General features: G+C 40.4%; 1 protein-coding gene across 1 annotated transcript in view; it reads right to left on the reverse strand.

The window, feature by feature from the left end:
- Positions 1–446: 446 nt before the first annotated feature.
- LOC139265315 (chloride channel protein 2-like) overlaps positions 447–12383 on the reverse strand; it is a 684518-nt gene continuing 672581 nt past the window's right edge. The window contains exons 22-23 of the mRNA XM_070882282.1: positions 5859–5945; positions 447–888 (exon numbers count right to left, since the gene is read on the reverse strand). Of these exons, the coding sequence (XP_070738383.1) occupies positions 694–888; positions 5859–5945 (282 nt within the window). The 3' untranslated portion in view covers positions 447–693. The remainder of the gene's footprint in view (positions 889–5858; positions 5946–12383) is intronic.

The following is a 12383-nucleotide window of genomic DNA, read 5'->3' on the forward strand; positions in this document are numbered from 1 at the left end:
TCAAATAATATTCTGGACCCGACTGGTGTGCGTTTCTATGCAAACAAAAACATTGCACATTAATACAGCTCGTGCTATGAGCCTATTTCACTGGTACACGAGAATGTATAGTGTAGGTCGAACAGTACAGTACAGGAATTAGCTTCATACATCACTTCAGCAACACAGCATATTACCACATTTTACTAACTTTCCAGACATGCTTAAATTCAAAATAAGTTTCTGAGTGCTTCTGCCATCATCCCACATTATACAAGCTTGCTTTGTAAACACTGGTACAAACTGAATATGGATATGGATGTAAATTGCGAAGAAATAGTTCTACATATTAATTCCTTGTGGAAGTGAAATCATTTTGTCAACTATTGCATTTCCAAACTCAAAAATTCACGTATTTATTTTTGGACATTAACTTATCAATTTAAAGATTAGGCTTCATACTATTTTGAAAAAAAGATGTTTGTTAACATATGATGACCAGAAAAGCTCTAGAAGCTTGTCAACAAAATGTATAATCAGTGCTTTTAAGGTTTTACAACTTCAAATTACTCTAGTGTTTAGAAGTGCATCATACAATTCCCAAAACTTCTCACAACAGCTGAAAGAAAGATTTCATTTCCTCATCCAAAATCAAGTGCATTAAGTGTGAATAGTGCAGTTATACTGAGGCAATTTGTTCCTCGCAAGGCTTGTTCAGTGTGATTTGTCATCTGTGTCTGATGGACTGGATTCACGGGGAATTGTAAGGCTCTCCCTTCTGTCCCACAGTTTGTGAATCTCTGTGGTGTCGGATTCACTGCTGCTGTTGGCACTTTCCCTGAAACTAGCCAATGGCGGCCTCATCTTCACTCCTTTCGACGTGACCGACCCCTCGATGGCTTTTCTCAGCTAAAATTAATTGAAACAAAGAGAATTGAAAGCTTTCTTCACAAAACAATCATCTAATCTAATAATTTAATTAATAATGGGCACACATACATCTTTACTAAATAGATGAGAATAATAGGAAATAATGAGAATATAAGTAATAGGGACAACAGTCATTTGTGAGTTATGAAGACTGCGGGTTGTGTGTACACAATTTGCTAATATACGCTCCAATAGGCCAGGCTCTGTCCCAGAAGCACGCATTTGGAAAATTAAACCTAATATCATGAGAAATAATCTTGAGCATTGTTGCATGTATTAAGTGATCTGGTACTTAGCAGTTTCGTTTCTTGATATAATTTTTTCTCATGCAATGTCTAATGTGCAAGTGACATTCCTGTTCTATGGCTAACAAGAGAAGTTAAAGATAGTATAAGACTAAAGGACGAGGTTTGTAATGTTGCAAAAAAGAATAGTAAGCCTGAGGATTGGGAGGATTTTAGAACTCAACAAAGGATGACCAAGCAATAGATAGAGAAAATAGAGTAAACTAGCAAGAGACATAAAAACAGATCGTAAAAGCTTCTCTCGGTTAAAAAAAAGGAAAATGTTAGTGAAAGTAAACATAGGTTCCTTACAGGCAGAGACAGGAGAAATTATAATGGGGAATAAGGAAATGACAGACATTAAACAAATATTTTGTGTCTGTCTTCATGGAAGAAGGCACAAAAAAGATTCAGAAATGGTGGGGAGCCAAGAGTGTAGTGAGAATGAGGCACTTAAAGAAATTAGTATTAGTAAAGAAATAGTACTGGAGTAATTAATGGGACTAAAAGCCGACAAATCCCCAGGAGCTGATGGCCTACATTCTAGGGTTTTAAAAGAGATGACTACAGAGATAGTGGATGCATTGGTTATCATCTTCCAAAATTCCATTGATTCTAGAATGGTTCCCACGGATTGGAAGGTAGCAAATGTAACACCGCTATTCAAGAAAGGAGGGAGAAAGAAAACGGGGAACGACAAGCCAGTTAGGCTGACATCCGTAATAGGGAAAATGCTAGAATCTATTATTAGGGACATATTAAAAGGGCACTTAGATAATCATAATATGATTGGGCAGAGTCAACACGAATTTATGAAAGAGACATCGTGTTTGACAAATCTGTTTTTTAAGGTTGTAACTAACAGGGTAAGTATGGGGGAACCAGTTGGATTTTCAAAAAGCATTCGATAAGATGCCACAGAAGAGGTTATTTCACAAAATTTGGGTTCATGGGATTGAGGGTAATATATTAGCATGGATTGAAAATTAGTTAACAGACAGAAAACAGAGTAGGAATAAACGGGACATTGTCGGGTTGGCAGGCTATAATTAGTGGGATACCACAAGGATGAGTGCTTGGGCCTCGGCTATTTATAATCTATATCAATGACTTAGATGAGGGGACCGAGTGTAATGTATCCAAGTTTGCTGATGATACAAAGCTAGGTGGGAAACTAAGTTTTGAGAAGGCCCCAAAGAGGTTGAAAAAAAATATAAACCTGGTTGAGTGAGTGGGCAAGAACATGGCAGGTGGAATATCATGAGAAATGTGAAGTTTTGCACTTTGGTAGGAAAAATAGAATCGTTTTTAAATGGTGAGAGATTGGGAAATGTTGGTATTCAGAGGGACTTGGGTGTCCTTGTACATGAATCACTGAAAGTTAACATGCAGATACAGCAAGCAATTAGGGAGCCAAATGGCATGTTAGCCTTTATTGCAAGGGGGTTGGAGTACAAGAGTAAGGATGTCTTGCTGCAATTCTATAGGGCTTTGACGAGACCACACCTGGAGTACTTGTACAGCTTTGGTCTCCTTACCTAAGGAAGGATATATTGCCTTTGAGAGGGTGCAATGAAGGTTCACTAGATTAATTCCTGGGATGAAAGGACTGACCTATAAGGAGAGATTCAGTAGAATGGGCCTATATCCTCTGGAGTTTAGAAGAATGAGAAGTGGTCTCATTGAAATGTATAACATTTTTAGGGCTTGACAGGGTAGATGGTGAGAGATTATTTCCCCTGGCTGAAGAGTCTGAAACTACAGGTCATAGTCTCAGAATAAGGAGTTGGCCATTTAGGACTGAAGTGAGGAGACATTTCTTCACTCAGAGGGTGGTAAATCTTTGGAATTCTCTACCCCAGGGGGCTGTGGATGCTCAGTCGTTGAGTATATTCAAGACCAAGATCGATAGATTTTTGAATATTAAGGGACCATGGGGATTGCAAAGGAAGGTGGAGTTGAGGTAGAAGATCAGCCATGATCTTATTGAATGGTGGTGCGGGCTTTAAAGGCCAAATGGCCTACTCCTGCTCCTTTTCTTATATTCTTATAGGGATTTTAGACTTCATGAAAAACAATACCAAAATAATTTTTGATGTCAATTAAAATATTAATTCTTAATACTTCAAGGATGTTATGTATGCAACATCTTGTAACCAGCACTCTACCGCTACCAGAGGGCGCATCTGTTGGAGTCCCAAGGGGTCCCAGCCTTGGGAGCACAGCATATAAGCAGGTCTCCCTGTTTCTATAAGATCACCCCTCATCCTTCTGAACTCCAATGAGTAAAGACCCAGTCTACCCAAACTATCATCATAAGGTAACCCTCTCATCTCCGGAATCAGCCTAGTGAATCGTCTCTGTACCCACTCCAAAGCTAGTATATCCTTCCTTAATAAGGTGACCAAAACTGCACGCAATACTCTAGCACTCTAGAGTCAGTATAAAGAGACTAAGGTCACACTTACTGAAGTCTACAGTACTCAGTCACATTGCTTTATTTGTGACATAACAAGGGACATTCAAGTATTAACTTTACATCTAATCAGCTTTGGCCAGATGGGCACCAGCACCATTGTGGGTGAATCTTAGGCACCCATCTGGCCCAGAATGCCAGAAAACGTGCCTCTGCTGCCTGGGGAGCCTTTTGAGAGCTCCTTCTGGAATTGTGAGACTGTGCCCCCATAGGATCCCATTGCCAAGGTGTTCTAAAACATTTTTTTTTAAATTGACTTCATCTCCTGGGGTTCAAGCCATGTCGCAGGCTTGGATTCCCAATGTGGATGCCACTTCACCGTCCATGTGGTCAGTACATCTCATCCTTCTGGGACTAGGTTGGGGTCCCCACCACTGGCGCTGCCCCCTCTGTACCTTAGTATCACTGGCCTTGTAAGGGATGGACGGAGGCTGGGCTCTTTACAAGGCTCCACAGAAATCTCCATGTAATGCTGGGACCTGACATACATTTGTCCCAGTGGTGTTTGTAGCCATTCCAGTGGATTCCCGCTGGAGTTACAGCAGCAATCCACCATAATGGCTGAGGAACTTTTGGCCCCTTAATGTTTAAATAAGATGTTTGAGCAGGCATTTTACTGAGGGAACTGGTCACACATTGTGTGTGGAATTTTCTAACATTTTGTTACCTTTGTTAATAATACTGTGCCAAGAATATTAGTCCAGTTAGGGTTGCTAATAATCCTGAAAATGATTAACATAAAGTCCACGACAGCTGCTTTTATTTTCTGGGTTGAATTTATTCTTGCTGCCAACAAACTCACCTATCAATTGTACAATTTTGCAAAGCCCAACTCCCAGTATGGAGCTTCGCTAGATGGCAGGGTGGATGCAAAATCAACCCTGTGGTGTTATAGCTTTGTATCTGACTGCAGTGCCACCTAGGATGGCTCCACCGTGGGAGTTACATCTCACAAAATAATCTTTTAATATACACAGTGTGATGTGCTGTATTGCTCCAGTTAGATACTTTTGTACTATTTCCCATTTTTGCCTGCTTCAGAATTTACAAAAACACTAGCAAATGCTAGTCTGCATTCTCCTTATAGGCCATCTTTCAGAATTACACATTGCTACATTTTAGCAGTTTGGGCATCATTTCACAAAATTGATCCAGATGGGAGTTATGTTAAAATGTGTTTTGATTTAAAGGTTGCTTTAAAGATGTTACCTTCTCAGGATAGCCCCATGCTGGATTATGAGTCCAAAGTCAGATAAAAGGTAGTTAATATGCTAATCAGAAGTTGTTTTTCCAGAGATCCAACAATAAGCAATTCGTTCGCTTGTTCAAATAGATGATAAATACCCTGCACCTAGTACGTTGAAATGGCAATGATCGATTCCTGACTGTGAATCTTTAACACCCAAGATGGCAAACTGGCATTTGAAATAAGAATTGCAGTCAATCAGGCAGTAAAATGTAGTTTGTTGCTCCATGTGTCTCGGCTTACTGAATAAAGCAGCTCAACGGTCTGTACCAATCTTTGCCTCACCTAGTGTTAACTTGGTCAACTTTCGGAGAGATTGAATAAACACACGTGCAAAGAACATAGATATCGGTCATGAGGGAGTTCAATTGTTAGTTCTCTAGGTTGTGCTACCATACAAGTAGGTATAGTACAGTGTCAGTCAACTCCCATAAAAGATGCACAGACCACTTATGGATGCAACTGACTCCACTGAACCCAAGAAGGTATCTACGGAAGAACTGAATTTGTAACACATGCTATGGGCCAACTTTAGCCTTGGTGATAAGTAGGATGTCACTATTAATTGTGCTGTCTCTGCTTGGTGGTGACAGGAGTTACCACTGTGGAATGTCAGTCTCTGAGTTAGGTCTATAGATGAATGAATCCATCTTCTTTTTGACAATGCGACTAAGGGAGGTGGAAATAAAGTCCATTTGGAAGGTGGTCTTATCTGTTCTCCAAGAGGGTATTCCTGGCCTGACTATTTTGCCTTCTCCATTTCCTGCTCCTGCCCTCCATTCTACACATAACAGAACAGCTGGGATCATGAAATGTGGGGAACAAGAGAACAAGTCTGCATCTTACATTTTCCGACTGAATGGGGTTTAGACAGGAATCCTGTCTGCAGCCTTTACTGCAGACTCTCAACTTTATGTTGCCAATAAAATGTAGAACATCTCACCTCTTTAAGAGCTACCACTCCTATTAGCTTTCCAATGCTGGTGACGTAAGCATGGTTAAGTCCCAAGAGGGAGAACATGGTGTGAGTCTGAAGAGAGACAAGAATCTTTGATCAGATGGTTGATTATAATTCAACAGAGGCTGCATTTTAGCATATTGATTCAATTACTTAGTTTAAAAAAAACTCTTTAGTACATTTCAATAGCAGTTTTGCACCACTTAAAACATGATTTGAATGTTCCATTTTCTTCACAGTGGAGTGCAAAACAATAATCTATGTGCTATTCAAATTGTCCACAATGGTCAGCACAAATTTTTTTGCTGACATCATTTTGGGGCCAAAATAATGGAAATTTTCTTTCATGATAAAATAAAACATCTCGTCAGTCAGCATTGCTAAAGAATAAAGGCAGGTTATGATGTTTTGGATGTGTAACCTTCATTATATGATATATTCACAGAGCACATGGCAGGCAGCTCCTAACATGGCAGGCAGCGCTCTCAGAAGCCTCCGGAATCTGCCTGGTTCTGTTTATTATAACTCTGCAGTTGTAGTACACAATACATCCACATCCACAGTGTGGAGCTACAAACACTACAAGCTTACAGACATTATACTTCTCCCTCCTTAATGAAGAAGTTATTATAACAAACATCATACATAACTTTCATGTTTATACATAACACAGGATATAAACTTACTTTTTTTTCCAGATTTACAAATTTAACTTTACCACTTGTTTTCTGTTGAGAAGAGGATACCTTCGCTCTCGAACAGAACCTTCCAAACATGGTGTCAAATCTAAACTCATTCGAGGCTCATCCTGAGGAACGTTTTCCTCCACGGAATTTCCTTGATTTGTTGTTATTTTCCACATTGGAAAAACCTCAACCCACTTCGAATGGCTATCAATCACAATGAACAATTGTTGTCCTTCTAACTCAGCAAAATCAATATGTAGCCTTTGCTACACCCTGGGAGGCCATTTCCATGGCTGTAATGGTACTGGTGGTGGTTATTTGCTTACCGATTGATATGTCGTGCACTGACTCACGATATACTCTATATCTTTATCAAGACCTGGCCACCATAAATAACTGCATGCAAAACTCTTGGTCAAGCACATTCCCAAGTGCTGGTCATGGAGGTCTCCTAATAATTTGGACCTGAATTTATTTGGTATAACCACTCTTGCACCCCACATGATACAATCTTTATTGACAGATAATTCATGCCTACGAATGAAGAATGGATGTGTATCTTTGTCTGTTACGTGGTTTGGCCATCCATTTGCAATATACTCATACACCTTTGACATCACTGGGTCATGTTTGGTTGCTCTACCAATCTCTTCAGCTGTGACCGGCAGTTCATCAATGTATGAAAAATAAAACACTTCTTCCCTTTCGGGTGTAACTTGCGATGGGGAAGGCAATCTAGACATTGCATCACCATTACTGTGATCAGCTGATCGTCTGTATTCAATATCATATGTATATGCTGACAAAATCAAAGCCCATCTCTGCATTCGGGCTGCAGCTAATGTTGGAACTGGGGACTTTGGATGGAGGATTGCTGTTAGGGGCTTATGGTCCATAACGATGGTAAACTTACGACCATACAAGTATTTATGAAACTTCTTGACCCCAAAAATTAATGCCAAAGCTTCCCTTTCAATTTGTGCATAATTGCTCTCACCGGCACAGAGCGCGTGAAGCAAAAGCAATTGGTCTCTCCTCCCCACTACATGATACATGAGAGATTATTGCCCCAACTCCATACGGAGAGGCATCACATGCTAGCTTAATCTCCTTAGATATGTCACAGTGAACTAACATGGTGCTCTCTACCAATTTGCTTATACACTCCTTGAATGCTGTATCGCATTCTTTTGACCACTTCCAATGGATCTGTTTTTTCAATAGTTCATTCAGGGGATATAATACTGTAGCCAAATTTGGTAGGAACTTCCCATAATAGTTCAAAAGACCCAAGAATGAACGAAGTTCAGTGATATTCCTGGGAGTGGGTGCATTTCTAATTGCATCCAATTTTTCCATGGTTGGATGTAAACCATCTTTGTCTCTTCTGTACCCTAAGTACTCCACTGAGTTTTTAAATAACTCACACTTACGAGCAGACACTCATACTCTGTGCTTCTCTAGCCGTTTGAGGACTTCATTCAATATGTTATTATGAATTTGCCTATTTGGTGCTGAAATTACTATGTCATCCAAATAACATACTACTCCTTCAATACCTTGCAAAATCTGGTTCATCACCCCTTGGAATATGGCAGGGAGGGAAGACACTCCAAACGGTAGCCTATTAAATTGATATAAGCCTAGATGAGTATTTATAGTCAAACATGACTTGGACTCCTCATCTAGTTCAAGCTGTAAGTAGTCATTCGTAAGATCCAGTTTTGTGAACAAATCTTCTATATTCAGCAATGTATTGGGGACATTACCCTCTAGAACCTGGTTTACAGTTACTTTATAATCACCACACAATCTTACCTTACCATCGGACTTAGGTACAACAACAATGGGTGTAGCCCAATTACATCGATCTATCTTACAAATAATGTTCTCAGTCTCTAGTCTTTTGAGTTCTTGCTCAACTTTCTCCTTGAGTGCATATGGTACGGAACGTGACTTGTAGTAAACCGATCTAGTGTCCTTCTGTACCCTGACACTCGCCTTGAAGCCTTGGATCGGACTGCCCACTTCGCAGAACACCTTCGGATACTTCTTGATAAGCTCATCCGTTGATGAAAATCTCGCTTCCACACAGAAAATCTTACTCCAATCCAGCTTCAGTGAGCTCAACCAATTTCTTCCTAGTAAGGCAGACTTGTCTCCTTTCACTACTATTAGAGGCAAGTTCTGAAATTGATCTTTATATTTTACCGGTACGGTGATATGACCTACCATAGGAATTTTCTCTCCCGAGTAGCCTCGCAGCTCTATCTTGGATTTCTCCAGTTGGAAATCACGCAATTTGTCGAGGTACAGCGACTCCGGTACTACACTCACAGATGCACCCGTGTCAATTTCCATTGGTATCTTGAATCCCGCAACATCTATGTGGATTTTGATGCTTTTTGAATCGCTGCCGTTAACCTCGTACTCCTGATGACGTGTAACTCTAACATCTCCTCGTCCTGTTGTTGTTCTTCCATGCCACGTAGTCTCTTGGGATTTCTACTCATAGCTTTGAACGCTGGACTCATAGATTTAAAAGCTGGTTTTGCCTTCACAAGATGCCCAGTCTTTTTGCATGAGAAACACTCTGCCTTCATGTATGGACAACTTTGAGCAATGTGTTGTCCCAGGCACCTATAGCACGACTTCGACGCTCTGTTAGAATTTCCAGTTTCTGGGACTTTGGGCCCCCACCGTCTTTTACTTTGAACCTGCAAGTGACTTACCTCGGTTGACTGACGTCCATAATCATTATTTAATTCTCAGGAATATTGTTCGGCTATGCCCATAGACCTCGCTGTCTGACAAGCAATCTCAAAAGTCAAGTCATCCATCGTCAATGACTTCATTCTGATTGCATCATTTTTCACCCCACAAACAAAACGATCCCGTATTGCTCGGTTTTGAAAGTTTCCAAAATTATAGTGCATTGATAGCTTTCTTAATACTACGATGTAATCACTGATACTTTCATCAGCCTTTTGATTCCGAATCCCGAAACTATAGCTTTCAGCAATTTCTAACGGTTTGGGGTTATAGTGCTGCTCCAGCTTTATTAAAATCTCTTTAAACATTGTGTCCTTTGACTCGTCAGGCACAAGCAGATTTACAAGGGTTGCGTATAATGCCGGACCTGCCTCCGAGAAGAAGGTCGCTTTCTTATGTTCCAACACAGCCCAGTTCTGGACTGCATTGTCTGGAACTTTGATTATGTTATTTGCAGTGAAGTACATTTCTAGCCGATCCACATACGCTTTAAAACATTCCCGGTCGGGTCTATATTCCCCCAAATGTCCAATTACACCTGCCATTTTAATCTCTAGCTATTCACACCTTGTGCTGTATTTTACCTCAGATTTTGTAGCTTTTTTCCAAAGACAGAAACTTCCAAAGTCTCTCTGTCTGCTGGCTGAATCCTTCCCCAACAAAATTTAAGCTTTAATTCATCCGAAAAATCCCATCTCGCCGCCAAAATGTGATATATTCACAGAGCACAGCGCACACGGCTTCTAACATAGCAGGCAGCTCTCTTGGAAGCCTCCGGAATCTGCCTGGTTCTGTTTATTATAACTCTGCAGTTGCAGTACACAATATGGCCACATCCATAGTGTGGAGCTACAAACACTACAAGCTTACAGACATTACACATTAGAATTAGTGTCACTAAAATTCCTGTTAATCTTTCAATCTTTAATTCTGTGAAGGGTAAAATCATAACCCGTCTTTTCTCTTTATAAATGCTGACTGACCTGCTGTGCATTCCCAGCATGCTCGGTTTTAATTTAAGACTTCCAGCATTTGCAGTTTTTACTTCTTATAAGAGACATTGAACAAGTTGAAACATATGTGAGACGACTGTCATTTTAAGGAGTTTTACTAAACTCCTTAAGTGTTACTATTCCTATAAATATATATTACTATTGCACCATTTACTTTTTATTTATGTTCAAAGGAATCTCAGGCAAGGTGCCTTTAAAGATTGCACAAAAGAATTGAAAAGTGCACCTCCTCAAGCAGCTATCACCATTGCTTCCCAGATCAGCAGTCTTGTTCCATCTTGCAACCTCTGTCAGGGAACAGAGTAAGATCGACAGGAACATACAGCGGCTATTTGTTCATCTCACTCACCATTGCAATGGAAGCCAGATAAACTGGTTGGTGCTTAATATTGATGGTGGTACCCTCTATAACAATTCCGCAATGTTTACGCTGTTCATTTGAACAAAGACAGTTTAATTTTTTTATTTTAAGTATTTGAAAATCAGAAATCATCATAAAATACTGGAAGGCACACTATCCTCTCTAGTTAACTGAACAGAAGAAAACATGCCCCCAGTGTTCTCTATTTTAGGACACTCTTGCCTCGACTTTCACAATGTAACTGCTGGTGATGTCTCCGTATATTTTAAAGCATAATTTTCAGACTTTTATGCTTCAGAAATGAATGATATAATTGACAGGCTTAATAAAAGTGCTCTGATATTTCTTTCCGGTCATCCATTTGCACTTTAGTATTGTTAATGGACTATTCATTGTTGTGCTAATCTGACTATTCCCATCCCTCCAAAAATGGGCTAATGAATAGCAGTGAAAAGTGAGAAAAATAGCTTAGTTTTGCCTGTTGAAGTTCTTCTGTACCCAAGGAGCATGATAGAACTGTAGTTTATCCCCAATGGAGAATTCATGGAGCTCCGTTCAGCTTCAAAATTAAAAAGTGCTTGCTCCAGCTCAAACTTTGTGTTCGTGAACTTAATGAACTTGAACAACAACAATTTTCTATTTATATAGCACCTTTAATGTAGTAAAACTTCCCAAGGCGCGTCACAGCAGTGTTATAAGACAAAACATAAATTTGACAATGAGGAGAAGTAGTTATGACAAAAGAGGTAGGTTTTAAGGAGTGCCTTAAAGGAGGAAAGAGAGGGAGAGAGATGGAGAGGTTTAGAGAGGAAGTTCCAGAGCTTAGAGCCCGAGCAGCTGAAGGCACGGCCACCAATGGTTGAGCAGTTATAATCAGGGATGCTCGAGGGCAGAATTTGAGGAGCGCAGACATCTTGTGGGGTTGAGAGGCTGAAAGAGATTACAGAGATAGGGAGAGGTAAGGCCATGGAAGGATTTGTAAACAAGGATGAGAAGTTTGATCGAGGAGTTGCTTAACCGAGCGCCAATTTAGGTCAGCAAGCACAGGGGTGATGGGTGAACAGGACCTGGTGTGAGTTAGGACACGGGCTGCCGAGTTTTGGATGACCTCAAGTCAGGAGTGCATTGGAGTAGTCAAGTCTAGAGATAACAAAGGCATAGATGAAGCTTTCAGCAACAGATGAGCTGAGACAGGCAATGTTACGAGGTGGAAATAGGCGGTTTTAGTTATGCCGCCAATATGTGGCCGGAAGCTCATTTCATGGTCAAATACGACGCTTAGGTTGCGAACAGTCTGGTTTCGCCTCAGATAGATGTTAGGGAGAGTGATGGAATCGGTTGCTAGGGAACATAGTTTGTGGCAGGGACCAAAGACAATTGCTTCGGTCTTCCCAATATTTAATTGGAGAAAAGTTCTGCTCATAGAAACATAAAAAATAGGTGCAGGAGTAGGCTATTCGGCCCTTCAAGCCTGCACCGCCATTTAATATCATCGCTGATCATTCCCTCAGTACCCCTTTTCTGCTTTCTCTCCATACCCCTTGATCCCCTTAGCCATAAGGGCCATATTTAACTCCCTCTTGAATATATCCAATGAACTGGCATCAACAACTCTCTGCGGCAGGAAATTCCATAGGTTAACAACTCTCTGAGTGAAGAAGTTTCTCCTCATCTCAGT

Source organism: Pristiophorus japonicus, chromosome 6 (genome assembly GCF_044704955.1).
Source record: "Pristiophorus japonicus isolate sPriJap1 chromosome 6, sPriJap1.hap1, whole genome shotgun sequence".
Taxonomy (NCBI): Eukaryota; Metazoa; Chordata; class Chondrichthyes; family Pristiophoridae; genus Pristiophorus; species Pristiophorus japonicus.